This window comes from Sinocyclocheilus grahami, unplaced genomic scaffold (genome assembly GCF_001515645.1).
Source record: "Sinocyclocheilus grahami isolate Dianchi unplaced genomic scaffold, SAMN03320097.WGS_v1.1 scaffold259.1, whole genome shotgun sequence".
Classification (NCBI taxonomy): domain Eukaryota; kingdom Metazoa; phylum Chordata; class Actinopteri; order Cypriniformes; family Cyprinidae; genus Sinocyclocheilus; species Sinocyclocheilus grahami.
This window is the reverse complement of record NW_015505438.1, coordinates 362,001-389,901: the sequence shown is the minus strand read 5'-3', so window position 1 is coordinate 389,901 and position 27,901 is coordinate 362,001. Positions and strand designations below refer to the sequence as shown.

The 27,901-nt window shown below is 36.4% G+C and overlaps 1 protein-coding gene across 1 annotated transcript; it reads left to right on the top strand.

Moving 5' to 3' along the window:
- Positions 1–50: 50 nt before the first annotated feature.
- On the top strand, positions 51–26,452 carry trim33 (tripartite motif containing 33). The gene is made up of 19 exons (XM_016290507.1): positions 51–657; positions 7,111–7,229; positions 7,597–7,744; positions 8,121–8,253; positions 8,533–8,649; positions 8,824–8,938; positions 12,582–12,728; positions 13,028–13,145; positions 13,640–13,956; positions 14,364–14,537; positions 16,678–16,887; positions 17,304–17,430; positions 18,630–18,693; positions 18,870–19,020; positions 19,155–19,522; positions 21,585–21,708; positions 22,077–22,151; positions 24,459–24,682; positions 25,749–26,452. The coding sequence occupies exons 1-19, from the start codon at positions 111–113 to the stop codon at positions 25,936–25,938; spliced, it is 3,468 nt and encodes a 1,155-aa protein (XP_016145993.1). The 5' UTR covers positions 51–110; the 3' UTR covers positions 25,939–26,452.
- The last annotated feature ends 1,449 nt before the right edge of the window (positions 26,453–27,901 follow it).

Below are 27,901 nucleotides of genomic sequence, written 5' to 3'. Positions count from 1 at the left end.
TTTTTTAAATCTGTATTTCTCTGTGACGAACATGAGCGCGACTGCGTGACGTCACGCCCCTCGGGTTTTCTGAGCGCGTCGAACGTCACGCGGTTCAAAGAGGAGCAAAGATGGCGGACAACAAAGGCCAAGATTGTGCGGAGAGCTCCGCAAATATGGAGGTAGGGACTTCGGGAACAGAAGATAACGGAGACGGCGGCTCAAAGGACCCAGACGCGGTGATTTTAATCGACTCGGAGCCGAAGGAAGGAGCAGACGAGCTCAAGTCTCAAGAGACCGTTCCCCAAGCGCTGACGACATCCAGCAGCGGCGGCGGAGCTACAGACGGGACCCCAAATACCGAGAGCACCGAGCCACCGCCGCCGCCGTCCTCCTCCTCCTCCTCAGCGGACAGCACCGCTGCTGGCGCATCACCCGCTCTCATTAACGAGATGTCGCCTCCACCACCAGCATCCTCGACCTCCTCCTCTTCAACCCCTGCCGCCCCGATAAACCTACTGGATACGTGCGCTGTGTGTAAACAGAGTCTCCAGAACCGCGACTGTGAGCCCAAACTCCTGCCCTGCCTGCACTCCTTCTGCCTCAAGTGCATCCCGCAGCCGGAGCGAAAGATCACCGTCCCGGTGCAAGGGCCCCATGGACAGGACACTCGTATTGGTAAGTTAGGAAAAGGGAAGTTAGCTTCGCCAATTCTGTCCCCAACTATTCCGTCCCCTGTTCTAGTTCTGCCCCCGACTATTCTCTGCGTGGCTATGGATGTTGTAACCCAGTTGTTTTCAATCTTTTAGATACCTCCGACTCCCAAATATGCGCAAAGGACCCCTATCCTAAAATTTGAAAGGCAGCCATATGTTTTTACGCATAAAGACCTAATTTATACTATGGAAAAGGGCAGCGGCTATTTGCACTAAGTGTAAATAGCGATAGATGCTGTTTACAGTAAGTGAAAATAGCATATTTACAGCAATAGATGCTATTTGCAATGGATTCTGTTTACACTAAGTGCAAAAAGCGACAGATGCTATTTACAGTAAGTGAAAATAGCAGCATTTTCTTAGCGATGTGTTATTTACACTTTGTAAAAATAGCAGGATTTTCTGCTATTTATACTATTTAATGCAAATAGTGGTAAAATATTATTTGGAACATTTTTAGTTGCTATTAAGTAATTTATTTTCCCCATACTCACCATAGTACTATACCCTTAGATAGCTATTAATTAATTAATTTTTTTGCATTATTTATTTATCTATTAGGCCTTTGTTGGTTAAACCTTGTATTTTTTACATTCTTGCAATGTACTACTGATGGACTCTTTGTCACTATTTATATTGTTGCAATAATTATATATGCTTGCATAAAGCAATATATATACTCTTGGAAATCTTGGATGTGATTGTTTTTGCCGTTAATATTTGTATATCCAACTTTATTCACATATATGCAGTACACACATAAAGCTATATATGCTACAATGCAAATCTAAACTGCTTGATTGTTTATATCATCACACAATCTAAACTATAATAATCGCCCAGCTCTAATCTGCTAAATGTGACTATAAGGCATGTTATAAATGTTAATGTCATGATTTTCTTTAAAACTTGCTTTGAAACGCTGTGCATTGTTTAAAGCAGTATACAGATTCAATTGACTTGACACCAGCAAGCAGTTTGAAAACCCCTGCACTAACCAACCATTACATACTAATGATAGATTGTCCGATTAACTAACCTTTCAAAATAGTCAGCCTTGTCTAAAGTTGATTAGTTTGATTTAAATTGGATGCAATGATGTTGCAGCCTCGTGCACGGTCAGTCAAATGATGTGACGGGTGTCAATCTGAGTGATAGGGTTTTTTTATGCAGCAATCAGATTTGATCTTTTCTCAATGGACAATCTCAGACAGTTGCTGGTCTAGTTTATGAGACATATGGCCCTGATGTTTTGGCACGTCGTTGTCTGTGTACTGATGATCAGATTTGGTGCTGTCAGTATGTTTGTGCCATAGGAGCCACCTAATGTGGTTAACACACAAGGTAACTGAGGATGTGATAATGCAGGGGTCATGGCCTGTGACCTTAACTCATGTTGTCATTCATGCACAATGGTTTTCTTTGACAATGCACACACTGTGTCATCCACAAATGCTGCGTTTTTTGCTTTGTAAATGAGACTAGAAGCAATGCTGTGGTGGTCGATTTGTGATGCATGGCTTAGTTTTAGCGTGGCTTGTTGGAGCGTTATCACTGTATTGTGTCATTATTGGTGCAGCTGAGGTATGAAATGATCAGCCTGACTTTTTGGTCAAGCACTTGCTTTGCTGTTGACTCCTGAGTGCAGTGTATGATTCATTATGCTTGCGTTTCTTGTAATAAGTTAGCGCCGTGCACTGTTGTTAATAATAGATGAACTCCGTATTAGCCGCTGCATGTAAAGCAATTTTCATTTTTTGTGTGTTTATTCACCCATATATGGGATCACTGATGTATATTTATAAGCCCAAAGACTTTAATTTATTTTTAAACCTCTTCACTTCACTAAGCAGTCTTTTCACTGTTATTACTGAATGCGGTCGGATCAATATGATCATATCAGATCAGTGCTCATTACAATGCAGAATATTTTGTCAGTGCATCAGATTGAAAAGTTCATTCTACTGAACGGAAGTATTAAAATTGAGTGTATGAAACAAATTTGTACAAAAATTATATTTTTGTATTTTTAGGTTTGTTTGCTTTAATTGAATAGGATACACTGGGTGTCACATTAAAGTTTTAATGCATTACAGACATGAATCCCATGTTTTTGGGGGTTTTTTTGTAGCGCGATTGATTAGACATAGCCTAAACTATTATCTTACTTAAGATTCCCAATTTAGTGGTCTTTATCATCTTGAATGAATTTATCCACGGACCCAATATACTGTTACACAACATGCGTTCTCTTTCTCAACTATTTAACGTTCCAAAACTGACTGTTTAACTGGATACTCGCCAAGACGGGCATTTTGACATACTTTTGATGTATTTGACTGTTTTAGCGCAGTTAGCCACTCATTTTGGTATTTGTGGCTCACAAGCTGTTCGAGACTGAGTGTGGATTGTGCACTCCACTAATATAGATCAGTGATGGCGCGCGCGCGTTTGGTATTAGCGCGAAACCTGCGGGAATGACTAAAAGAATGCGCAATACAAGCACTATTTAACCGAAGTGAATGAGACGTGTGTGAGAGAGAAGGCGTCGTCAGAGAGAAGAGAGCGAGAATGCGCGGCTGACGTTATTGTCTGTGCCGCTGGTAACAAAACGGATCGGCTCAGAATCGGAAAGAAGTGAGACTGACCGGCCGATCACCGATCCGGGCCGATCATGAGGAAAATCGGCAGATTCCGATCCCTGGCCGATCGATCGGTGCATCTCTAGTTTCATCTGCTTGCTCTGAGGCGCAAGTAATTTATCATATGAAAATTATTATATTAAGTGGCTTCTCCTACTTTTCTTGGTGATACGTAGTGCCAATTTATCAGGAAGTGACGATTGTTCTCTTTGACTCACTGGATGGAAACAGTACACTCTAAAAAATATTGTTTGGACACCACAAAAAAAATTTACGCAACAGTTTGCATCAATTTTTTTGAGTTAAGGCAACTTCTTCTGAAATTAATTTCAACTAATACACTATATTGTGCTATATATACTTAATAATTGCTAGTTTTAACACAATTTTCTAAGTTGAATACTCATAAAAAATTAAGTTGTTCTAAGTTGTTTTTTCACATTGTTTTAAATTTGATTCAATCATGGACACTGGTTACAAAAACTACTAAAATATTATTTTTTGATGAAACGACACTTAATGCTGCCAGGAAACCAATCTTTTAGCATTTTCAACCAAATGCCTTCTGATTGAAACAGCATGTCAGACAATGTCCAGTGAGTCTGTTCTCAACCTAAGCAAACGCTCTACTCTTCAGCACAATGGTAATCTCATAAAAACCACCAACATAACAGAAACACTTTTAAATACTAATATAACTGAACATTAATGAATCTTCTCCTGTTCTGATCTTGAATAGAAATGCATAAAATATGAGTTTATTTCTACATTACCGCTCATTATTCAGTCACATACAAAGCATGCTGGGAACCTGAAACGTGAACTTGAAAAAATGAAGTTATGGAGCTAATTACATTAAGTTAGTACAACTTAAATAATGTTTTAAACAAACTAACACAGATATTTAAGTTGAAGTTACACACAGTATTACGTTGATGTCATTATCAACATTAAGATATCAGGACAACTCATTAAAATTTTTTAAAACTTAAAATGTTTAATTAAATCAATACATTTGAATTTTTAACTTGCACTAATGCATTAAATTAAGTAGTGGCAACAGATCCACTGAATTCTTTTTTAGAGTGTACTTTATTCGCAATTGTTTTATGCGATATTCCAATTTTGCACAAGTTAAATTCGAATCTTTGGATGGAAACATAACTAATGTCAGATTTGGGACATACTCGGTTTAATTTATATTCAATCCATTGTATCTATTAATTAACTAATTTTAATAGGCAAAAACAAGTAAATAATCAAGGCTTTTTTGCTCTTTTTTTATTTTATTCAAATTGTTAAAAATTCATCAAGCTCAGTCTTTCAGTCCTGTTAACAAAGTTATTGTATGGAAAATGATCAAACAAATATTTGTATGTAATTCATTTTGTGATAATGTAATTTACATTTATTTTTTATATTTTTCTAATAAATAAAAAGTAGATAGAAAGAGCTAGTGTTAGAGGGTCAAGTTATTATTACAGTAATTAAAAAGAAAACAAGGAGATATGATAAAAAGCATAGAGAATGCTAGTGTTAGTAGGTCAAGTTTTATTTTGTTTCTTAAATAAAAAGAAAAGAAGTAGATAGAATAGAGAGTTATTTAGAATTATTCTCCAATCATGTTTTTTTGCAACCCTGTTACCATCGCTTTTTAATTGTATACATTAGATTTTTTTTATTGAAGGAAGTCATGGTTTTAAACCGTTCATTTCTGAAATGTTGATAAGGATGCAAAATGAAAAATAAAATATCAACTCATAATATTTAATTTGATGGTCTAATGTGGATGATCAACATTTTCTGAAGCTTAAGAATTTCAGAACAGTCATCATTCTGTAGTATTTTTTTCTTTTTCAAAATTTTTTTTTGTGTGTATAAATGATGCCCTAAACTTGAGCTACATTATTTGGTAGTTTACTCGTCATTTTTTTGGATCAGCAATTGAAGGGTTCGTTCTCTTGCCAGGTTTGTTTTGGTCTTGTCGTAGACGTTTAATTAAAGTTCAGGAGGAGGTAACTCAGAGTTTACCAGCGTGACTCATCACAGTAACTGACTGAGAAAACTGCGTGACACACACTTTGCTGCATGTAGAATCTCAACAAGCACTTTGTTGTACTTAAGCATGTTGCCCAACTACACTGTTATTCTCAGCTTGACTGTAGCCGTCTGCTCTGTTTGCTTTGCTTTCAGACACTTCATGGAGTTTTTCCTTGGTGTCCAGAGCAAATAAATCCTTCTAAAAAATGTAAACACCAGCAACCCATTTTTGTCAATATACCACGTTTATGAAATTTAACAGCTCACAACTAGCCAAAATTTCCATAATGTGCTCTAGTATGTTAGTACTATCATATGAATGTTGTGAATGTTGCTAGATTGAATCTTAACAAATCAGTTGTGTTATAAACTTAAAAATTTAAAATCTAACAATCACCCATTTTGATCTCAAATATAATTTAAGTGTATCATAGTATTAAAGAGAGTGGTGCATAACCCTTAGCTTTGAATAATAAGGCAATTTGATTGCATTCCAGGGCTCTGCATATGAATAGATGTGCCTCAGGCAATGCATCACTGCCTCCAGTTAATATCAGTACAGAGTAACTCAGTGTTTCAGTGCAGTGTGTCTCCAGCTGCTCTCACCAGTCAATCATCAGTGGGGTTTTGCAGCTGGGTGCTTAGGGCAAACTGGCTGAAAGCAGTATGAGCCAGCGCAAACTGGCTCAAACCGGTTTGGACTGGCTCTAGCTGTAGCTTTGTGGGGGGATTGATGGGCTGTCAGGGAAAAGAGGTGGGGGCGTTGCATGTGATGGATGGGGGAGGGGCGTGTCCAATCACTCACTATGTTTTCAAATTAAATTAGGATAAAATTAAATTAGTTTTATGAATAGATCATTATTTGTGGTGAAATGCTGCTGCAAGACGCACACAAAGAGCTGATTCTTAGTTATTGCAGCGGATGGCAATAATGGGTAATAAAATCTTATGAATTATTGATAAATCAATATAGTCTTATATCTTATATGCATAAGAAGTCTGCATTACTAATTTACTGTGTATGTCTTATGCACTCTCAGTAAAAAATTCAACGTTCCCTATAGGAAGGTTTATGAGTGCGTGTGTATTCATTAGAGAAAAACCTCTTGAAGCCTATGAATTTGTATCTTTTAGGTTGTTAAAAAAAAGTTCATACACCGTGCCAGAACGAAGTCACCAGTTTATTTGTTGATTGGTCAGTCTAATCACATTCCTGATCACCACTGCAGATCTTTTTTTTTTTCTTTCTTTCTTGTTGTTGTTAAATACTTTCGTCACGATTTTTTTTTCTAGTTGTAAAAGCTTTTCCGTAGCAATTAGAGATGTGTCTTGATGGTCAGCTACTCTACTAGTCCAAGTAGTTTCATTCTGTTGCTCTCTGTTTAGTTGTTTACAAATGCCAGAATGTGTCTTAAATAAACGTATCTGACCTGGGGTCAGGTGAACATGAAACCAGGACCTCCTGAACATTGAAAAGTCAACTAGTCATTCAGACAACCCACTATTTAAATATATAAAGCCATTGTTAATTTAATTTAATTTTCATCTTTTTTTTTTTTTTACTTTGTTTTCCTGTAATATCAGTTTTTGTCTAGGGATTAAAATGAGGACTGTTTAAAAATAGTTGCATGACTCTCCTATATAGTATACAAGGTTGAAGCACTCTTCTGTTTGTTTCCAGACTTTTCTAACTTTGTTGTTTTTCTTTGTTCCTTTTTCATGTTTTTGTGCAGTGAACGTCATGCGTTGCACGGTGTGTCATCAGGAGTACAAACAGATTGACATAGTGGACAATTACTTTGTCAAGGACACTTCAGAGGCCACAAGCACATCAGTGGAGAACTCTACACAGGTCAGTACCAGCCCTGTGATATTGATTTTAGTAGAGTGTAACTACGGCATCTGTTAAAACATCTTGACATTAGTCCTGAAATGGCTTTTAAATAAAAAAAAATTGCGTTAGTCAAATTTATTTAAAATTGCAATTAAAGCAAATATACCATAAATGTATTTTAGAAAGTAATTTTGTTGAAATTTAACTAAAATTGCTTTTAAAACGAATTGAAAACCAATGAATCAATTGGTATTCACACCCGTGGATTAAACTTTGCTTTATTAGCTTACATGCTATTGTTCATCAATTTTTGAGTTTTAAGTCAATAAATCAGTCCTCTGGTCATTATTTTAAGAGATGTCATCATTTATTTGCTCTGTAACAGGTTTGCACCAGCTGTGAAGATAATGCCAGTGCCATTGGATTCTGCGTTGAATGTGGGGAGTGGCTCTGTAAAACCTGCATTGAAGCACATCAGCGGGTCAAATTCACTAAAGACCATAAAATACGCAAAAAAGAGGAAGTATCTTCTGGTATGTGCTATGAGCTAATTAATTTGCATGTTCAATTGCGATATGATGGTTTTCATTACGCTAAAACATTCAGCTTGGGTCTAGTGGTCTTGTTGTTGTTTGGATTTTTCAGCAACGCTATGGAGTATCTGTTTTGCACATTTAGCAGACTGAATCGTAGTACAGTTGCTATGGAAACAGGCAGAGTTTTGAGTGAGTCGCTTGCTCAGCCTGTACTGTTTTCATTAAAGCTAACCCACTTAGTTTCCCTCATTTTGATTGCGTTTGGCAAGGGGCATATGAGAACATATGGCAGTCATAGACTGGGAGAATAGAGGGTAGGTGGATGAAATAAGCAGGAAAAGATGAATTTGACTTAGGTGGTTCTGTGTTGCAGAATCGGTTGGGACGTCAGGCCAGAGACCTGTCTTCTGTCCGGTACACAAACAAGAGGCCCTCAAGCTCTTCTGCGAGACATGTGACACTCTAACCTGCAGAGACTGCCAGCTACTTGAACACAAAGAACACAGGTCAGCTGGACCACAGTGTTTACAGTAACCACACACCATCATCATCTTCATAATGATAATCTTCATCTGTATTAAATCATCTGGCACTGTATGAAAGCGTTTTTGAGCAAGAAAATTAAATGAAGAGCGACCTAGAACAAAAGCATGGTATTAAAGGAATAGATCATCCAGAAATAAAAAATAATTTCAGTCTTGCAGACAACAGTTTATAGCTCCAGAAAAGTCTGAATACACGCACTATATAAGATAATCTTCACCTCCACCACCTCTTTTTTGTAGGTACCAGTTTCTAGAAGAAGCCTTTCAAAACCAGAAGGGCATCATTGAGGCCTTCATGACTAAGTTGCAAGACAAAAGAAACTTTGTGGAGTTTTCTGTATCTCAGGTGCAAAACAGGTAGGACTTCTGTTGCATATTTACCATCAGTTTTATCTGATGAAATTTTATAGATCTTGCTTTTTCTATTAAAGAAAAGTGCCTGGACATGATTGAATGATTGTGTTTTATGCACTTTTTATGAGTAAATAATGGAAAAAAATTGATGTATTTTGTTCCCTTTTTCCCCTTTAGATTTAAAGAAGTTTCTGAGACGCATAAGAAGGTTGAACATGAGATAAAAATAGCAGTCTTTACTCTCATCAATGAAATCAACAAGAAAGGCAAATCTCTACTGCAGCAGTTGGAGGTAAGAACACAGGCATCAAAAAATGCTTGATTTCCAAAGGCAACAAGTCTGACATTCCAGTTAAAAGAAGATTTCACGGACAGCTAAGACATAACAAACAAAGCATCATTAGCTGCGTATCCATTACCTTTTAAATTGCGCACAATGAAATTGCAAATTGAAAATGCGTCCAATTGAAACTCGTATGAGGTGGTTTTTCAACCAATTCAAAAAAGGAATATTTTGCAAAACTCCAATGGAAACAGTTTTTTCTGCGTTTACAGCTTACTTGTGTACGTAAAATTCACATGATCATTCTTCAATGTACTATAACCTCCAAGAAACACCTCATACATGGCCACTCACAAGTATAAGGATCTTTCCTTGCTATTAATACTTGAATAACCCCTTATTTACACAGCACACATCTGCAGCGCATTACGGCTCCGACACAGCCGCCGGAGCTGATCGCGGCCACTCTAAGTGCTTGTGTTTATACAGCCATGTTGTGACACGTTTCAGAAGCGCCCCAGAAGCAGCTCTCCACGCTGCTTTGCTAAAGATACACATCTACGTCTCCTTCGATTAAAAATAATGGCTAGTGTGGTTGCTGCGATATATAAAAACATCGGTTGTCAAGAGGAAAAAAATAATGTTTTAGTCGCATAACATCGGTTAATGGAAACGCTGTCATTTCGCAATATTTGACATTGACATTTTATAATTTATTAGCAAATCTGTAATGGAAATGCACTTATTGATAGAGGGATTAACATGTGTGTGTAGGGTTGGGTACCGAAACCCGGTGCCAATATGGCACCAGTACCTATGTAACCGGTATGTACTAGAACCGAATCAGAACGCAGATTTTGGTGCCTCATTTCGGTGCCACTTAAATGCCTGAGCGATCGATTGAAATATTTGTCCTGGTTCTCACCTGGTTCAATCCGCAGACCGCGGTGGCGCAGCGCGAGCGGACTCAAACAGAAACGGTGTTTATCGATAGATTGTTATAATATCTGTATCTGTGCAGTTCTTTGTCATACATACAATTTACAAAAGGTCACGAGGGAGCAATCAGTTCCCCATCTAACGTTACTGTAAAATTTTCGCTGCGTTCACCTCTCATCACAACACAGCTGTTTCCTCCAGCGAAAATCTAGCCCTCAACACATATGAACGCATACTTTATAAAACGATCATGTTGCTATTTTCATTTGAAAAATTTATATTTAATATATAATATATTACAGTGCATGTGGCATACCATACAGTCAAACAGTGAGTGTTACTACAGTAAATCCATGGTAAATGATAGCGACGTGTAGATTGAAAAGCCTTCTGACTGTCTCGTTGCACACAGTGTTTTTCCTGTTTGGCTTTAAACTAGTTTAAATCACAGAGTCATTTGTGTTCATCGCTCTATTCACACTTCACACTGGATCTCACAGCGCTATTTAGTGCTCACATGACCGAGTAAACGCATCTGCTCTAGTGAGCTCGCGGCAGTTTGAACTTTGATCCGAGCAGATAAACGGTCCGTGTGGCACTATTCAAATGAGTCGCGCTGTTTCGTTCCGCTTTTGGCGCATAAACATTATATCGAACATTTATCGAACTCTTCATATCGGTTTATCGAGGAAAATTATATTGCGATAATTATTGTTATCGAATTATCGCCCAGCCCTATATCTATCTATCTATCTATCTATCTATATATATATATATATATATATATATATATATATATATATATATATATACATATGCATCTAAATAAAAGAGTATGTCGAGAAAAATCATCTCAATTAAAAGAACCAAAGACTTAAACTACTTCAATCTGTGTGCATTGAATTTATTTAATACACGAGTTTCGCAATTTGAGTTGAATTACTGAAATAAATGAACTTTTCCACGACATTCTAATCTATTGAGATGCACCTGTATATATATATATGTATGTGTAAACTGGATCAAACGACAAAGACCGCTTACAGACCAGTCAATCAACCTTTACAACAAAACAAGGGATTTAAACTGGGGAGCCATTACAACTTTAAAGAAAACTGTGTATTTAAAAGAGAAAAATTGAAAAGCCGTTTATGCAGAGGCACAGATAATTCAATTTAGATGAAGGCGTCTGCTAAATTAATAAATGTAGATCATGTGATGCAAATGTAAAAAAATAACACTAAAAATAACAAGCTTTCAGGATGTCATGTTTGTGGTTAATGCATATTTAACATGCGGTAACACACATGGTGCAGTAAATGATGCATGTATTAAGAGATGAAATCTGATCCTGAGTGGTCGCAGGTGATACATTGGAGCTACATGGTAATTCTAGATGTAAACAGTGTTTTATCTCAGCTGACCATTTGTGATTGGATCACCTAGGATGCATGTTAATACCTAGTGCAAACAAAGTCATTGTGTTTTTCCCGCAACCACCTTGTGTGAATCTTATCACATGCTATAGATCTTGCAAACTGTTGTGGAGGAATCTTTAACTGATGGTGTGAATTGGAGCAAAACTGTTAGGGTATGAACAAAATTACTTGAGTTTAGAAATGGATGAGGCAAGACAGAAGTATGAACCCCTCTGGGCACGATACAATAATGTATCGACATCTGAAGGACAAGAATGTCATGTTCAAGGAAGAGTTTGGACACTGAAGATAGATGGTTTGAGAGAGGCCAAATGTGAAAATACAGCAAGCGGATGGCTGAAAAGGGAAGTGCTGCTTATTAGACCCCTTCAACACCTTTTACTCCAATTCACACCAGTCTGTGATGAATCAAGCCCTGCAGATGTCACAGTGTTTGATGTTACATTTTCAGTGAGTCTTCACTGTTCTCATCTCATAACGGACTACTTTACTGCTTTGATGGCCTGAGGTGGTGTTACAATGAATAAAATTCTCAATTCTCAATTTTTAGATTTTGTTTTGGATGGATGGAGTATAAAGTGTGCCGTGTGACATACATGGAATGTGTGACATCTGAATGTGTGTCACATTACCACATTGTACTTTTCAGTGTAAACCAGTGATCTTGTTGGAAAGTAAAACTTTTAAAAATGATTTTCATTAAACAAAATTAAGCTGTAACAATATAAATATTATATGACAAATTAAAAAAAAAAGAAGGTGTATAAAAAATGTGAAAACGTGCTTTGGGACTAACTGAAAATAAGTTATACAATTACCAAAGCAAAAACTGAAATTAAAAACAAATTAAAGCTAAAAGGAATGAATTAAAACAAAATCTAATAAAATGACCAAAGTGCATAACAGAATTGCTAAAACTTAAACTAAAATGAAAATGAAAACATAATATATAAATAAAAGCCAATTCTAAATACTTTAATAAAAAATAATACTAAAATAACACTGGTGATTTAGTTTTTTTTATCTAGTGTTTAAGTTAAGTGTTATCTTAGTGTTTTGTTGTGCACAAACCACAAGTCTAGTTTTTGTTGTTCTGGAAACACAATTTCACAATTTGTTCTGGATCACAATTATCCTGCCTCTCTGCATCTGATGTTAATGGTTCCTAGTTTGGCATTAGAAAGTTCATCATTTTGAGGCCCAGAATTTGTTTAATTTCAGTCATTCATAATATTCTTCTCTTCCCTTATCATTCCCTCAATCACCGTGTAAAGAGTGTGACCAAAGAGAGGAGTGTGAAGCTGCTCAGCCAACAGAGGGACATCAGCTGCCTGGCCCAGCAGATCATCCATGTGCTCAACTTCACCAACTGGGCCATCAGCAATGGAAGCAGCACAGCCCTGCTCTACAGCAAGAGACTGGTCAGCCTTATTTCTTTTACAAAAACACCTATTTACTTTTCTTTTAGGTTCTGTTTTTGCAAATATGTCATTTGTATTGGCACTACACCTTCCATCAATAACAGTACTGTCTTTGGAGATGCCACTTACACTATTTCAAACATAACTACTTCCTTCATTTTAAAGGATGTTGTTTAATCAGGATCTGGACCTTGCTGACATCAGTTACTTAAATGACAAACAGCATTGCTATTGTAGACTCTTCTGTACTTTGTGTCTTTCCTCATTTGCTTTTTTTTGGGATTTTGTCAACACTGTAGATCACATACCAGCTGCATTTCATTATGAAGGCCCGTGTGGACCCAGTACCTCAAAGTAATGGAGCAGTCCGCTTCTTCTGCGACCCCACCTTCTGGGCCAAGAATGTGGTTAACCTTGGTACTGACTCAACACTAACTAAACTTGCAGCTGAAACCTGTTTTTATAGCACACACAGAGCAAAAGCCCTTTTACACCAAGTTTACATTTTCATGAATACATTTAAAAATGTAACATTGTGTCTGAAATATATAATTTTACAGTTTTTAAAAAAAAAATTAAGTTTTTTAAATTACTGCGGCCGATTTTAGTGTATTGCGTTTTGTTTATATATATATATTAAAATTAAACATTTAGGTGTGAAATATCATATTATTGTATTTTTATTTACAATTTGTTTTAATAAACATTTATTATTAATAGTATAGGAATATCATACTGCATCATTTTTGTTTTATTTGATATTATAAAATTAAACTTTTTTCCCCCCCGAACTATCATAATACATTATTTTATTTAATTTTTTTACTTTTTCAGAGCATGGTGTGAATTCAGACTTGGTGTGAACAGGCATTTATATGCTTTCAGGTGCATTCTCTCCTTTTTTTGTCCAGGCAATCTGGTTATTGAAAAAGTGCCACATACTGCTCCTCCTCCCCAAATGATGGTCAATCAGCAGATCTCTCCCAGTCACAATCACCCAGGTAAGCACTCAGGACAGATCAACCTGGCCCAGCTGAGGTTGCAGCACATGCAGCAGGCTGCAATCGCTCAGAAGCACCAGCACCAACAGCAGCAGCAGCAGCAGCAGCACCAACAACAGCAGCAGCAGCAGCACCAACAACAGCAGCAGCAGATGCGCATCGTCTCACAGATGTCCCAGCATCCCAGACAAGGAGGTCCACCACAGATAACCAGTATACAGCAACCGGTAAGTTAGAGATTAGATCTTTCTTACTTTTCCACACGTCTGGTTTATTCTGGACCAGTATAGATGTGCTGTTTAACTAGGAAAGCTTGTAAAGCTGGAAAACCTGGTTGACCAGCTCTGTTTTTCGGTGAAAGTTGATGACCATTAAGGTCTTTCTGGTTAAGCTTCATATTTGTCAGATGAACATTGTTAAACACTACATTCTTTTAGTGTTATATCTCTTTCTTCCTAAAAGGGAGTTTTAATTTTGAAATAACTTTTCGATTTGTTCAGAATGGATGTCAGCAAAATTATATTTAGTTTATTCTGATTTTGAAATTATAGTCATCCGACGTGTTTATTCCTGATTGTATGATTTGTTGTTCTAAGGGCCCGGTTGTCATTTCTTGCTCTGTCTCGCTTTTCAGCCACCAAGGCTCATTAGTATGCAGGCCCTCCAGAGGGGTGGGGTCAATGGCTCCTCCCACATGTATCCACCTCATCACATGCGCATGGTATCAGTGCAGAACCGCATGCCTTCAGTGCAGCCCCGACTCAACGGGCAACCATATCCTATGATGCAGTCTCAATTACAGAGACAGGTCAGTGCAGAGACTCTAGCAGGTCATATGATAAAAAACAACATTTTAAGATGTCTCTCTTTTCCTTGGATGATTTTGATCGATTTAGAAATATATATATATATATACAAAAAATGTTTTTTGGAAAAAAGTTTCTGACATTTACCGAAAATTTTCTGCCTCGTTGCAACCCTAATTTTATTATGTCTGAAACAAATAATTTATTTATGGTTTACTACTATATATATATTTTTTTAATTAAGCAATTATTATGATTAAGGAGAGTGAGCATTTCTGTTATTGACACCAACAAAGCATGTGACTTTGGCTCCTATAGGTCACATGACATAAAGCCCAGGATTGGAAACGTAAAAATATGAATAGTGTTAAAATATGAACAGTGTTAACTTTTAAATATTTGCTGCATATTAAATGACAGTTTGCCTGTATGTAGAATCTATATAACAATAATGTAATAATTATATGGGACAGTGATGCTGATATTAATCTCATATATGAAAATGTGTTTTTATATATTCTTATTAATATTTCTATATTTTAAATAGTTTTATTTAATCGGAAATATTTTTAGTTTAAATTAATGTAAAATGTATTGTTAAAATAAATAGGTATTAATATAAATACCTACTAATAAATACCTATTAATATAATTAATAAAATAAACATTTCAGATTATTTATTAAACCAGTAAATAAAAATGTATGTTGTTTAATACTTTAAGCAGCCAGTTTTAACACATACTGTGTCATTATTTGAGTAAGTAGTGAGCAATTTCTTAGCGCTGCTTAACATTCTTATTCATACTCTAATAATATTTATAAAGACATTAGCCGTTTTCCACTGACGGGCCAGTGCGAGCCAGTGCTTTAAACTGGCCGGGTGGGGCTAATAGCCTCGGACCTGTAGCACCGAGGCTAAAATCACGCTGCGTTTCCACCGTTGGGCCAGAAGCTCCGCTAAGCTTCACTAAAACCCACCCTTTACACGCCTCTCAGGAACAACGTCACGCAACCCTATCATTTCACCAACATGAAAGAGAAATATCAGAGAAGTTATCAGAAAACTAATAAGAAATAAGTCACTGGAACTAGCGCGATCACAAAACAAACATGATAAAAGCAGCCGTTTGTCTGCATGCTTTGTTAAAGATTTAAATCCAAAAGCATCGATGTTTTACAATAATAAGTGATGCATTGATCATAATGAATTAATTTATCAGAATTGAAAATTAGTCACACAGAAATAAAGCAGTATGAACATAGCCTACCTACTTATTCAGTTGAGTCTGTTTCTTTTTATTTGTAGTCACAATATATACATCACATTTAGAAAGAATTAACATTTCTATATTTTTATAAAAGCTCCCGAACAAAAACCATTATTATATTTTTATGACATCTGTGGAGCTAAACTCTCGAGACGAGACTTATGACAGATTAAAATATGCTACTAAATAAGAAGCTGACATCTGATTTCTTCAAGTGGTCGTATTTACCATGTTTACTATGGTAACATTAATGGCTAGTGTGCATAGTCTTTTGCATCGCTTATAAATATGTCTGCCTTGTATGGTGATCATAATCCACATCGGATCAAGTTATTTCAAGCGCTCGCTGCTGTCTGAAAGTGAGTTTTGAACTAAAATTATTTTTAAAGTCTTTAATGCTGGTGTTATAGCTGTTAACTTTATGAAATGATCTACGGCGCTGACGCTCTCCAGACGCGGAGAAACTCCGCCTTTGTTCATGACCACTCCTCTAGCCCCAGCTGGTCCGCTTTGGCCCAAGGTTTTCGTCGGGCCAAAAAACCCTGGCTGTTGACCCCGAGGAAGCACCGACGAGGCACGATCAAGCCCCGGAAGTGACAGTGGAAACGCGACTGGCCCTGGCACGCACTAGCACGCCCGGTTTTGGCCCGACAGTGGAAACGCGGCTATTCAGTGTCTTTAATATAGAGGCTTAGGGTTTTCAGATGTTGTTTTCTTTATTTTTGTTTGAGAAAAATTAGTAAATTGTCTTGTCTTTTACACAGGACTAATATAAACAACAACACATTCCACATTCAGAAAAAAGTAAATGTACCTGCTGTATGAAATAATTTTTGCCATTTTCCAACACCTTTCCCTTTTTTCCACTCATAGCACTCTAATCCTGGGCATGCTGGGCCCTTCCCTGTGGCGTCGCTACACAACATTAGTGCTGCCAACCCCACCAGTCCCACCAGTGCCAGTATGGCCAATGCCTACATTCACCGTGGCCCCACTAGTCCTGTTGTCGCCCCCATAGAGCTCATACCATCAGTCACCAACCCCGAAAACCTGCCTTGCCTGCCGGACATCCCTCCCATTCAGGTAATGTACTATTGCATTTCCTTAGACTGATTGTCAGATGATTGGATGTTGTGGAATGATTTAGTGGTTATAGATCTGGCCTGGTAACCTAAAGGTTGTAAGTTCAAACCAAAGTGCGATCATGAGGATTCAAATCTAATACTCGGGTGGAAATTTAATAAAGGACCTAAATGTAATAACGTTTGGGCTTAAATGTAATAAAGCATTTAAATGTAATAACTGTTGGGCCTAAATGCAATAAAGGTTTTAAATATAATTAGGTTTAAGGCACCTAAGGCAACAAGACAAAGACAATCCCTATGCTTGGATCTGTTATTATTGTTTTTTATATAACAGATGCTTCCTTAACCGAAGTAAAATAAAACACAGCTGAATTGATTTAGAGCTCATGTGTTTTTTGTTTTTGTAATTTTCAGCTTGAAGATGCCGGTTCGAGCACACTGGATAACATTCTCAGTCGATATATTTCTGCTAGTTCATATCCTGCTGTTGGCCCCACCAATCCCTCACCGGGACCTTCTACACATTCCCCAGGATCGTCAGGTACTTTCTGGGTGAATTTTTAACATGAATAGTTTGGATTCCAAATGTTTGTGTAAATTAGCATGCATTTAAATAATGTCATGAAATATTCATGCACATCAGAATTTGGTATGTATAATCTTTATAAATGCTTAATATATGCCATACTTATCTTGCTCTCTGTACTATATGGCATAAACTCCTATCCAACCAACCTGGGGGGCCAAGGCAATGCTAGTTGCCTGGCTCAGTGCCTCTGGTTCCGTATGGCAAATTCTCCCATCCAACCATATGCACCAACCCTGGGGCTCAGGCTGCATTAGCCCCACGAGCATTATTAATGCCATATGCTACTTCACCACACAGCCTTATGTGCCAATTCCACCAACAACTCCAGCTAGCATATACATGCATTGCTGTGCCCCATTGTTACGATAACTAAAACTATCAAAAAACAATTTTTGGCAATTGAAATAAAAAAACAATTAATGGATGAAAAACATTAAAAGTTAGAAATGTTGCCTAAGCCGCTATCTGAAATAAGTTGAAGTACTAAAAATACTAAAACTGCTAAAAAAGATGCAAAAAAATGTATAAAAATAAAAATAAGACAAGCGCAACAAAATTTGTAAAAGTAAAATGAAAACGGAAAGCAAAAGCAAATTTAAAATATGAATAAATACCGTTAATACTGTTATATAAATAATATTAACACTGTTGTGCACTTTACTTTCAAATAAGGAAATTCTAAGTGAATATAGGGTGATAACGTGCAATATTTTATAGCTTCTCCAAATTAAATCAGCCATTGTTTAATTTTTTTTTTTAATATTTAAAATATTATTCATATCATTCTACCTAGTGAATTTTTTTTTTTTTTTTTTTTTTAACAAAGCCTTAAATTAAATCATACATTTGTAAATGATTTATATGATTCAAAGTGAATACTAGTTTGTTAAATGCAGTTTCTTATGTCACTTAATTAACATCCAGAATTTGTCAGCTATAACCATCGGCATATATTACGTTGATAATTTAGCGATTTTACAAAATTCTGATTAATTTTGTACCTCTTGGAAATTGACAGAAATATGCATTATTAAAACTTAGACTGGTTAGATTGTTTTTTCCCCCCCTCAGCTATAGCAATATTTGCTAACTTGTTAATTTTCTAAAGAATTGATTCTTTTAACACTCTCTCTGTATCTCTTCTTCTCTAGGTTTATCTAATTCTCACACTCCAGCTCGTCCATCCAGCACGTCAAGCACGGGCAGCAGGGGCAGGTCAGCATTTGCATAAAAAAAAAAAAAAATCTTGTTTCTGTTCTTTGAGTAATATTACTTGCAGTAATATCAGCAGTTGTTAATTATAGCTTAGGAACTGTATATCTGAAAAAAGAGACATTGAATGAAAAATTGTTATTTGTGTCTTCTGTCTTTGCTGATGTGTGTGGGTTCAGTTGTGGGTCAGCTTGTAGACCTGGGATGGGGAACACGGCAGTGGACCAGGTGAAGGTCAAACAGGAACCGGGAGTTGAGGAAGAATGTAGCTATTCTGGAGCAAACGTCAAAACAGAGCACTGTAAAGATGGCAGACGGAGTGCTTGCATGGTATTTATCTTCAGCTTACAGTTTCTTTCGATTATGAATAACAAGTTTAATTTGTTTCTTCTTGGTTCTAAGAGATACAGTTTGTTTCATGTTATACAATGTATTTCTGTTGCTCTTCTTCTTCCTCAAACCAGATGAGCAGCCCAGAAGGAAGCCTAACTCCCCCTCTTCCCATCCTTGGCTCCGTGTCCACCGGTTCAGTCCAGGACATTTTAAGAACACTTGGTGAAAATGTTAAATCTGAACCACAGAGCAATCCACGCTCATCCTGTACGAAGTCAAACTCCAGCGCATCTCTAACCAATGGGACCACAGCGTCAAATGGTAGTCAGCAGGGGAGCACCGCTAACGCCAACAGCCAGACCACTGTAGGAAAGGAAGACGACCCGAACGAGGACTGGTGTGGCGTGTGTCAGAATGGAGGAGAACTGCTGTGCTGTGATCGCTGTCCTAAAGTCTTCCACATGACCTGCCATATCCCAACACTCAAATCTTCTCCCAGGTAAAGAATGTGGCTTTATTTATACAGATGATGCAACACATTTAATTCAGCATTAATGCTGTTTTTGTGTAGTACATCTGGGCTGGTAACTGAAAGGTTATGGGCTTCAACCCAACAAGTTGCAATCGGTGAACTATTAGCAATGTGTGCTTGAGTACGACACTTAATCCTAGTTGTCTGTCACTTTGGTTAACCGCAGATCATTTGCTATTCATTATCTAAATGTAGGAAATTCCCATTAAAGCTGATTGTATTTATTTACATCGTTTACTAATCATAACTGACTAGTATTGGATTTTTTATTTTATTTTTATTTTTATTAAGATGCCATCTGTAGAATTTTATTAATTTTATTTCTTAAATTATTCTATTATTTATTCATTTATATATTCAGTTTACCTTTTTTATTTGTTTAAAATTTATTTTTATTATTATTAGATTTTTAAGATGCCATCAATAGAATATTCTTTTATTTTATTTTAAAAATTTCATGCCACCGATAGCATTTCTATTCATAAATTACTAATTTTATTTTATTTTTATTTGTAACACCAGTGACAAATTGTCATAGTTTTCTAAGATTCAACCAATAGCATTTCATGACACGTCATCTGTCTTATGCCGGATTCAAACTACACAATATTTTTGTCGGTCACGATAGTCAGTGTCAGATTACACGATTTTGACTCCTAAAATCTTGTCGTGTCGTGGACAAGAAACATGTCAGACTACACGTTGCTTCCCGACCAATCATCGCGTGCCGTCTTTAACGACGCGCGTGATGTCATCGAGAAGGCGGAACTAGCGACTGACTTCTGAAAACAAGAGTGTAAACATTGCTGAAGCGCTGCCGCTATAGTTAGGCAGCATTTTTCTTTCTTCGTTCTGTCGTGGTAGTCCCTCAATGACACATCATACAGGCAGGAGTACTGTTGCCACAGCTCCACGAACCTTTCCTCCATCTCATAATTCCACCTAGCAGCACCATCATCTCTCTTTCGTTTTGCCATGTTTGAAACCTGTGTATGAAAGAGCTTCTGTGCTGCTATTGGTCAACGTCACCAATGTGACAGAACTCGTTGTGGATGACGGAAAAAAAATTAAACATGCTAGTCTTTCTGTCGTGAAGCATTGCAGACCCGGAATCGGTTGTCGTCCACTATGACACACTACACGTGCTGAAATGATGGAATCTTGCGTCCCGATGCCCATTGTCGTTTACGAATCCCCACGACACCCTACGTCAAGCAAATCATGGCAAAATCGTGTAGCCTGAACCAGGCTTTAGCCATCAAGTTGGTACATATGGTTAAATGAAACCAAGGGCACTGAGCAAGCATTTACAGTGCCAATGAAGCTAGCATAGCCTTACATTTATATTTTCATTTACATGTCATTTAGCAGACACTTTTATCCAAAGTGACTTACAAATGAGGACAATAGAAGCAATCAAAACTAACAAAAGAGCAATAATATGTAAGTGCTGTGACAAGTCTCAGTCACTCTAATAGTCTAATGCAATACACGTAGCAAGGTTTTTTCATAATAAGTTGAAAGAATAGTAAAAGAATAGAGAGCGCTAGTGTTAGAGGCATTTTTTATAATAAATAAAAAGAAAACAAGTAGATTGAATAGAGAATGCATTGATATTATACCACTGCGCCCACCGGGAATTGTTGGGTCTAAAAGGGCACGGTGGTATAATATCAATGTTAAATTATTATGTTGTTAATTATTCAAAATTTTTTTGCACAGCTTGTTAGACCATGCACTAATACTTAACTCAGGCAAACAAAATGAGCAGAGAGATAAATAACTGACCAATTTGTTTAGCCAGTCATAACAGAGAGGTCATTTACATATTGTGGTCATAAAAGTTCAGTAGCGTAACAGCTTTTAGGTCAGAGAGAGGTTGGAAAATGAGTTATGGTTAGAAACTTGGACTAATATTAATAAATGGACTTCAGGGTAAAAACAAACATGCATGAATGTTTTAAGGCTTTAATTCCTTTTTGTGTGATTTGTGTGTGTTAAATGATGTTATACCTTCATTCTGCTGCAGTGGAGATTGGATGTGCACCTTCTGCAGAAGTCTCACAAATCCAGAGATGGAATACAACTGTGATGACGATCCACCCAGTAAGAAGGACAAGAGTGAGACGGCAATGAGTCCAGAGGACCAGCGAGTGAGTCACACTGAGAAACAAACACAATCATATTTACAAAATGAGTGAACTATGGGGAAGCACATAGTACTTTAGCCCTAATTGGTAGACTGGCAAAGTAAGATTGCTTTTGTGTGATTTAATTTATCCCAATACTTCATACCAGACACTCTATAATTTAATATAAATTATGCACAGTATATTGTTTTGACAAACAGTAATGATGTTTGGCTTTAAAATATTTGCTAGAAATGTGAACCTTAGTGACCCAGCAATCAGATATGGTCTACAAAGTTTGTCCACCAGAGTTCCTCATTAGTATAATTCATGTTTTTGCACAACTGCAAATTGTTAATGTTTCTTCTTCTCTCCTCTTCCTGTATTTTTAGCGTTGTGAGCGCTTGCTGCTGCATGTGTTTTGTCATGAGCTCAGTACAGAATTTCAAGAGCCTGTTTCTATATCGGTGAGTTTCCATCAAGCCCACAATATCCTCATTTCCCATAAAGTGTTCTTAAATGGCAAAGCTCAGATGTGTAATTGGACCATTACTCAGTACGAACGGTAATATTTAATTACTGCCTCACTGCTAGGTCATTAACACTACTGCAATAAAGCTTCGAAAACCGCAACATCGCTCACATGAACATCTGTAGTGACTCCAGTCATCTGTTTTCAAACATGTATTGAGCCTCTGGGCCGTTTCCTGCTGTTATTTATCATAGCAGGATTATGATTCTTGTGTAATTACATTACTGAGTGAATGCAATAATGCATCAGGGTGATGGGTAGTAACAATGATTTTGTAATTTCATTGAATTTGGTCTTGTATACCCCCTCACTTTGCTCTTTCATCACTACTTCAGTTCTAAAACCTAGTGAGCGGTACTGCTATCTACAACATGGGGATTTTCCTTCTAAGGCAGAACAAGTGATGTCCTGATATGAAATGTTATTTAAATGTCACATTGACAAACAGCTTTCAGTCTTTCCTTATTCATATCATAATATATGTATAAGCTGTACTTGCATGACTGAAGGGCACTAATAAGATGGCTGCCAAGTAAATTGTCTTTCCTGACAAGCGATACTCTAGAAAATCTACATATTTGGCAGGACTCTTAAGTATACACAACTAGATTGAAATTTTCATTTTCTGTCTATACTTTTGAAATGTTTTTTTAATCATAATTTACTTTCTGAGCTGAGCAGTTGTTAATTGTATTATTATTTATATACTATTATATTATTGATATGTTGAATCGGCTAATATATTTTCAGTTTTCATTTAAATTTTAGTAATTTTATGTGGTTTTGTCATTTAGTTTTTTTTTTCTATTTAACTTTTTATTTCTTATTTAGTTATTTTAGCACTTTAACTTATTTTTAGTTATTTGCCAAGGCAACATTTCTAATTTTGACACTTTTTTTAAAGTTTTTGTTTTTCATCTAATATTTATGTTTTATTTCAACTTCAGTTATCGAAAATGGTTTGTAATAGTTTTAGTAACTTTATCATGTGATTTTGTCATTATTTTTTATGCTTTTATTTAACTTGATTTTTATTTGTTTTACTTAATTTTAGTACTTCAACTTGTTTTATTTCTTTATAACTTACATTTCTAATTTTTAAGTTTTTTAAAGTTTGGTTAGGGTTAGGGTTAGGGTTTCATGTAACATTTTATTTTAGCTTCATTTTAATGAATGAATGATTTTTAATGGTTTTAGTGTTAGCTAACAACACTGGAGCAGAGAAAACTGAGCTTGCTGCAATGCATTATGGGCCTTTTGCTTTTGGCTAAAGACATTTCCACACTGAGCGCGAAAAAGCGAAACGAATATCATACGCGATGACGCTCTGGAATAAAACAATACATTTCTATGGAGGCTTCCACATAGACCGCGAACATTCGCGCCCCGAAAATGCGAATGTTTTTTTTTCGCACCAGTCCGACGAATCTTTTCAGTTTTGCAAAGCGAAAACACGGGCCGTCCAATAAGATTTGAGCAAGGATCATGTGACTGGAGCATCTGCTGTTGCACAAAAAAGGCAAGAGTGGTGGCACTGTTTCAAAAACCATGTAAACAATATATTTTCTGTATGTGTTTTGTATGCAGCTCATGGTATTTTTATAGCAATAAAGGATGTTTATGACAAATATTAGCAGTTTAGCGTTATTACACATACAAAGAGTGCATGTGTCTGCTTATTAATCAAAATCAACTATAGATCACAACTGGAAGTTATTACAAGCACTCGATGATGGTTTAAAGTGGGTAAGCCAATACATTAATAATTTAAATTTCAAGTGTAGCTTGATGCTAATTTTACTTCTAATTATATTTTAGGATGTAGCCTGTTCTTGTAAGTATTATAGATAGTTTGTTTCTGGTGTAGAACCTTGTTTATCTTAATTTAATGCTGTATATTGAGCAGCGGATGATGTTAAATCCATTTACGAGATACATATCTGAGGAAAAATGCATTGTTGGTCGGCGCCACCTAGCGTGCAGGCGTGAATTAGCAGAAGGCGAACAATCGTTTCGTGCTCGGTGTGAAAGCACCATTTGTCAGCGATTCGCCTCGCTTTTTCACATCGCGCTCAGTGTGGAAAGGCCTTAATACTGTTAAATAGTATTAATAGTAGTTATTTTTCATTTGGGATGCACATATAATACCTAATGTTGAGTTGAAGGGCAAACTAAATGGTTTGGAAGAGATCCCCATGTTCAACATTATAGTTTTAATGCTGAAGCCTTGATTTCTCTCCAGGTACCCAATTACTATAAAATAATAAAGCATCCTATGGATTTGACCCTGGTAAAGCGGAAACTGCAGCGAAAACATCCTCTGCATTACAAGAGTCCTAAAGAGTTTGTGTCCGACGTGCGCCTGGTCTTTAGCAATTGTGCCAAATATAATGAGGTGAGTTCGGGGCATGTCCTTAACCTGTGTGGGGGTGCATGTAAGAAACGAGTATTTGGAGAGTATGAAATACACTAAAGCAACACAGCATGAGAACATGTGATGGATTTGCATGAGTTCACTGCTTCTTATGGTCGCCAGTACTAACTATTAAAAGAATGGTTTCAGTCAAGCTGAGCATTAATCAGCGGCTGGATGTTGAGCTTGTGTTTGTCACAGGGCTAACACACTTTGTGGTGTCTCACACCATTAAAGGAATGTTTATTGTAATGTTGCACAGTGTTTTGGTATGATACATTTGATTATTGTTTGAACAATAAAAATGACGATCAAATGCATGATATGAATGCCAGTTTTGCAGTCATTCACTGTTTCTGACATTCATTCAAGACCCCATGAAGCAAACTCCATGAGTTTGTATTTCCTGTTAATAATGGAAGTTTGGGTGGGTCTTGATTTTTTTTTTTAAACGGCCAACATGCTTTAAATTGCGAGTTTTGCTAGTCGTAATGAGGAACATTCTCATTCTAAAGAATAAGTGAAATTTCTCAGCTTTTTGCACTAGCATAATATTGGTAACTTTAAAGCAAACATACCTGGAGTAAAACTCTCATTTTGATTTCATGTTTAGTGCCTGTGAAACTGTAAAATAAAACTAAAGGCCTCTGATGCGTTCAAACTCGCATCCCATGTACACAAATGATTCCATTTCAGTTTTATATATCTTGGAAGCTATTTTTTTTGTATCATTGAAGTACTAATATAGTTATTAATATTTTTGAATCCATTTTTATATTTTACGTTTCATTTTAATTTAAACGTTTGAGTAATTGTCATTTTTGGTAGTTTTTGTAACCAAAATGGATTTAGTTTCAGTTAGCCTATAATAACCCTTCCAAGTTGCGTTTTTGACATCATTTTTACAATATAGTTGATTATGAAAGTTTTGAGTGTTGTTGTGTGTTGAAGTTTGTTATTGACAGCAAATCTCAGTCATGCCGTTAATTTGACATCTGCAACCGCTGCCATTTTAAATGCAGTGGCAATACATGAATCAAATATGCAGTTATTACACACTGAATGTTATAGAGATTTTTCGGCTTCTGTTTTACCAAAGAATGTGTACGTTTACTTCAGGTCATTTCAGTGGATGGATTTGTTCTGTTTGGGGTGTCTTGAGTTCATCACAGTGGCCACAGTAGTAGTCATGGAGAAGGAGATGCGAGTGGAGGCCGATAAGGATTCGGAGGACTCTGACGATGACGTCGTACAACCGAAACGCAAACGCTTAAAAGTGGACACCGAGAAGCTGTTGCACATCAAGTGAAGAAAATGAGGAAACGTCTGCAAGAAATAAACTGTCTTCCTCACAAGCTCAGTCTTATTCTGCCTTCTGAAGGGCATTAGAATGCTGGAACTGATGCGATTCAAATGCTTCGTTTATTTCATATTCTCCCAAACCCTGACGAACCATTGTACATACAGTGTGAGAACCCTTAAACATGCATTGTGGACGTTGGCGTCTTCATCGGAGGATCGATGAATGAATTGTTGGGTGTCGATGAAGACACTTGTACAGATTTAAATAGTCTTGTTTTGGTCTGATTTAGTAAATATCATTTTTCCTTTTTTTCTTAAACTATGAGTTATTATTATATTTGTAAATCTATTGTGAATGATACTTTATAAATGATACTCGTCTCTCCCTTCTGTTGTATGATAAAGTTTATCATATATGGCCCACCTGCTTCCTTTGCATGTGTATTTTCTTATTCCTACAGTTGAAATCCCTTCAGTAGGAGAAAGTTTGATCTTTATTTCCAATAAAACAGTGACTTCTGGATTGTTGGAAAGTTTAATCACAGACCCTTTAACTCAAAAGATGCATATTAAATGGGTGTCTGTGCCACCTGACAAAAGCCAATACAAAAGTACTTTCAATAAGCATTGTTTATTTCATTCCAATTACAACATTTAGAATGGTTATAGCCTTAGATGTTGAAGTGAATTATTTTAAACTTTTCATTTGTATATTCCAATAATTTGAAATCCAATGAGTTCAAAAGGAAAACATTTAAAAACGCAGTATTCTACAATTCTAAAACCCTCTTAAATAAAATATCTCTGAATTTTATTCTCCAAACTTTCCTGTAACTGTTGGGTTAAGAAGCGGGATACATTCAGACGGGCGGATTTAGTGAATTGGGGGCCCCAGGCAAAATATAGGAATGGGGACCTATACATTTGCACACATTTTCCTAGATCAACCTTGAGGTTCCGTTTTGTTGTTTTCAGCGTAAGCCTGTGTGCAAAGGCTGTCTAATTCTAAACTTTAAAATACATTTATGTTTAGTTGTTTTAACTACAAATTTAAATAAAACTGAAAAAATAACCTTCACGGGTCTCAAATTTAGGCCCTATAGCCCGTCTTTCCCCCCCCAAAAAGCTTATACTGTTTCAGCTATTAAAATAGTTAAGTTTTGTATGTAATGGAAAAGTGATTATATTTTGTTTCGTTTTTTTATAAAGTAAATTTTTGAAAAATATTTGGAGTATTTTTTGTTCGTTAAATGTAAGTTTAAAAAAAAAAAAATTAAGTAAAGGCCAGCGGCAGACAGTGAATTGATCATAGCCTATAGCCTATGTGATCAATTTAGCCTTCTCAAATCATCAGGACTTGCCTAAAATAAATATATAAAACAGGTCAAGTATATCACAATGTTAGTTTAAATGTTTAACCTAGATAAATGTGCGCTGTTAGACACATATCCAATCGTTTGCGGAGGAGTGGAAGCTGAAGCGAGCTCTGCAGGACATGGAGGCGCCAGCGCGATCACTTGTATTTTTTTCTAACAGTGGAAACAACTTAAAATACGCAGTCATTTTTGCTCATAAAGGTAAGAGTAATACATCATTCTAAACTGTAAAGGGTCTAGTTTTATTTGTGTGCACTCACAATATCAACGTTGTGCTTTTATAAAATAAAGAAATCAAACGCTTTCTGCCGTCTCGGTCTTGAACAGGAGCGTTTCACAATGATGAACCTAAACTCAGACATGATCAAAATATATAGAAAGCTTTAAATTACTACTTTAAAACGAAATCATTCAAATCGAAAATGGACTCCTAATAAAATAAACTCTTTCATTATGTAATTCCTGCATTTCTCTCTAAAGGCACATCCAATTAGGAGATGGCGAGTCATTTTTTCATCACTATAATTGATGGAAGGCCCGATTATAATTTGCGTTTTATTTTATAATTCCGTACAGTTAAAAAATAAAACACTA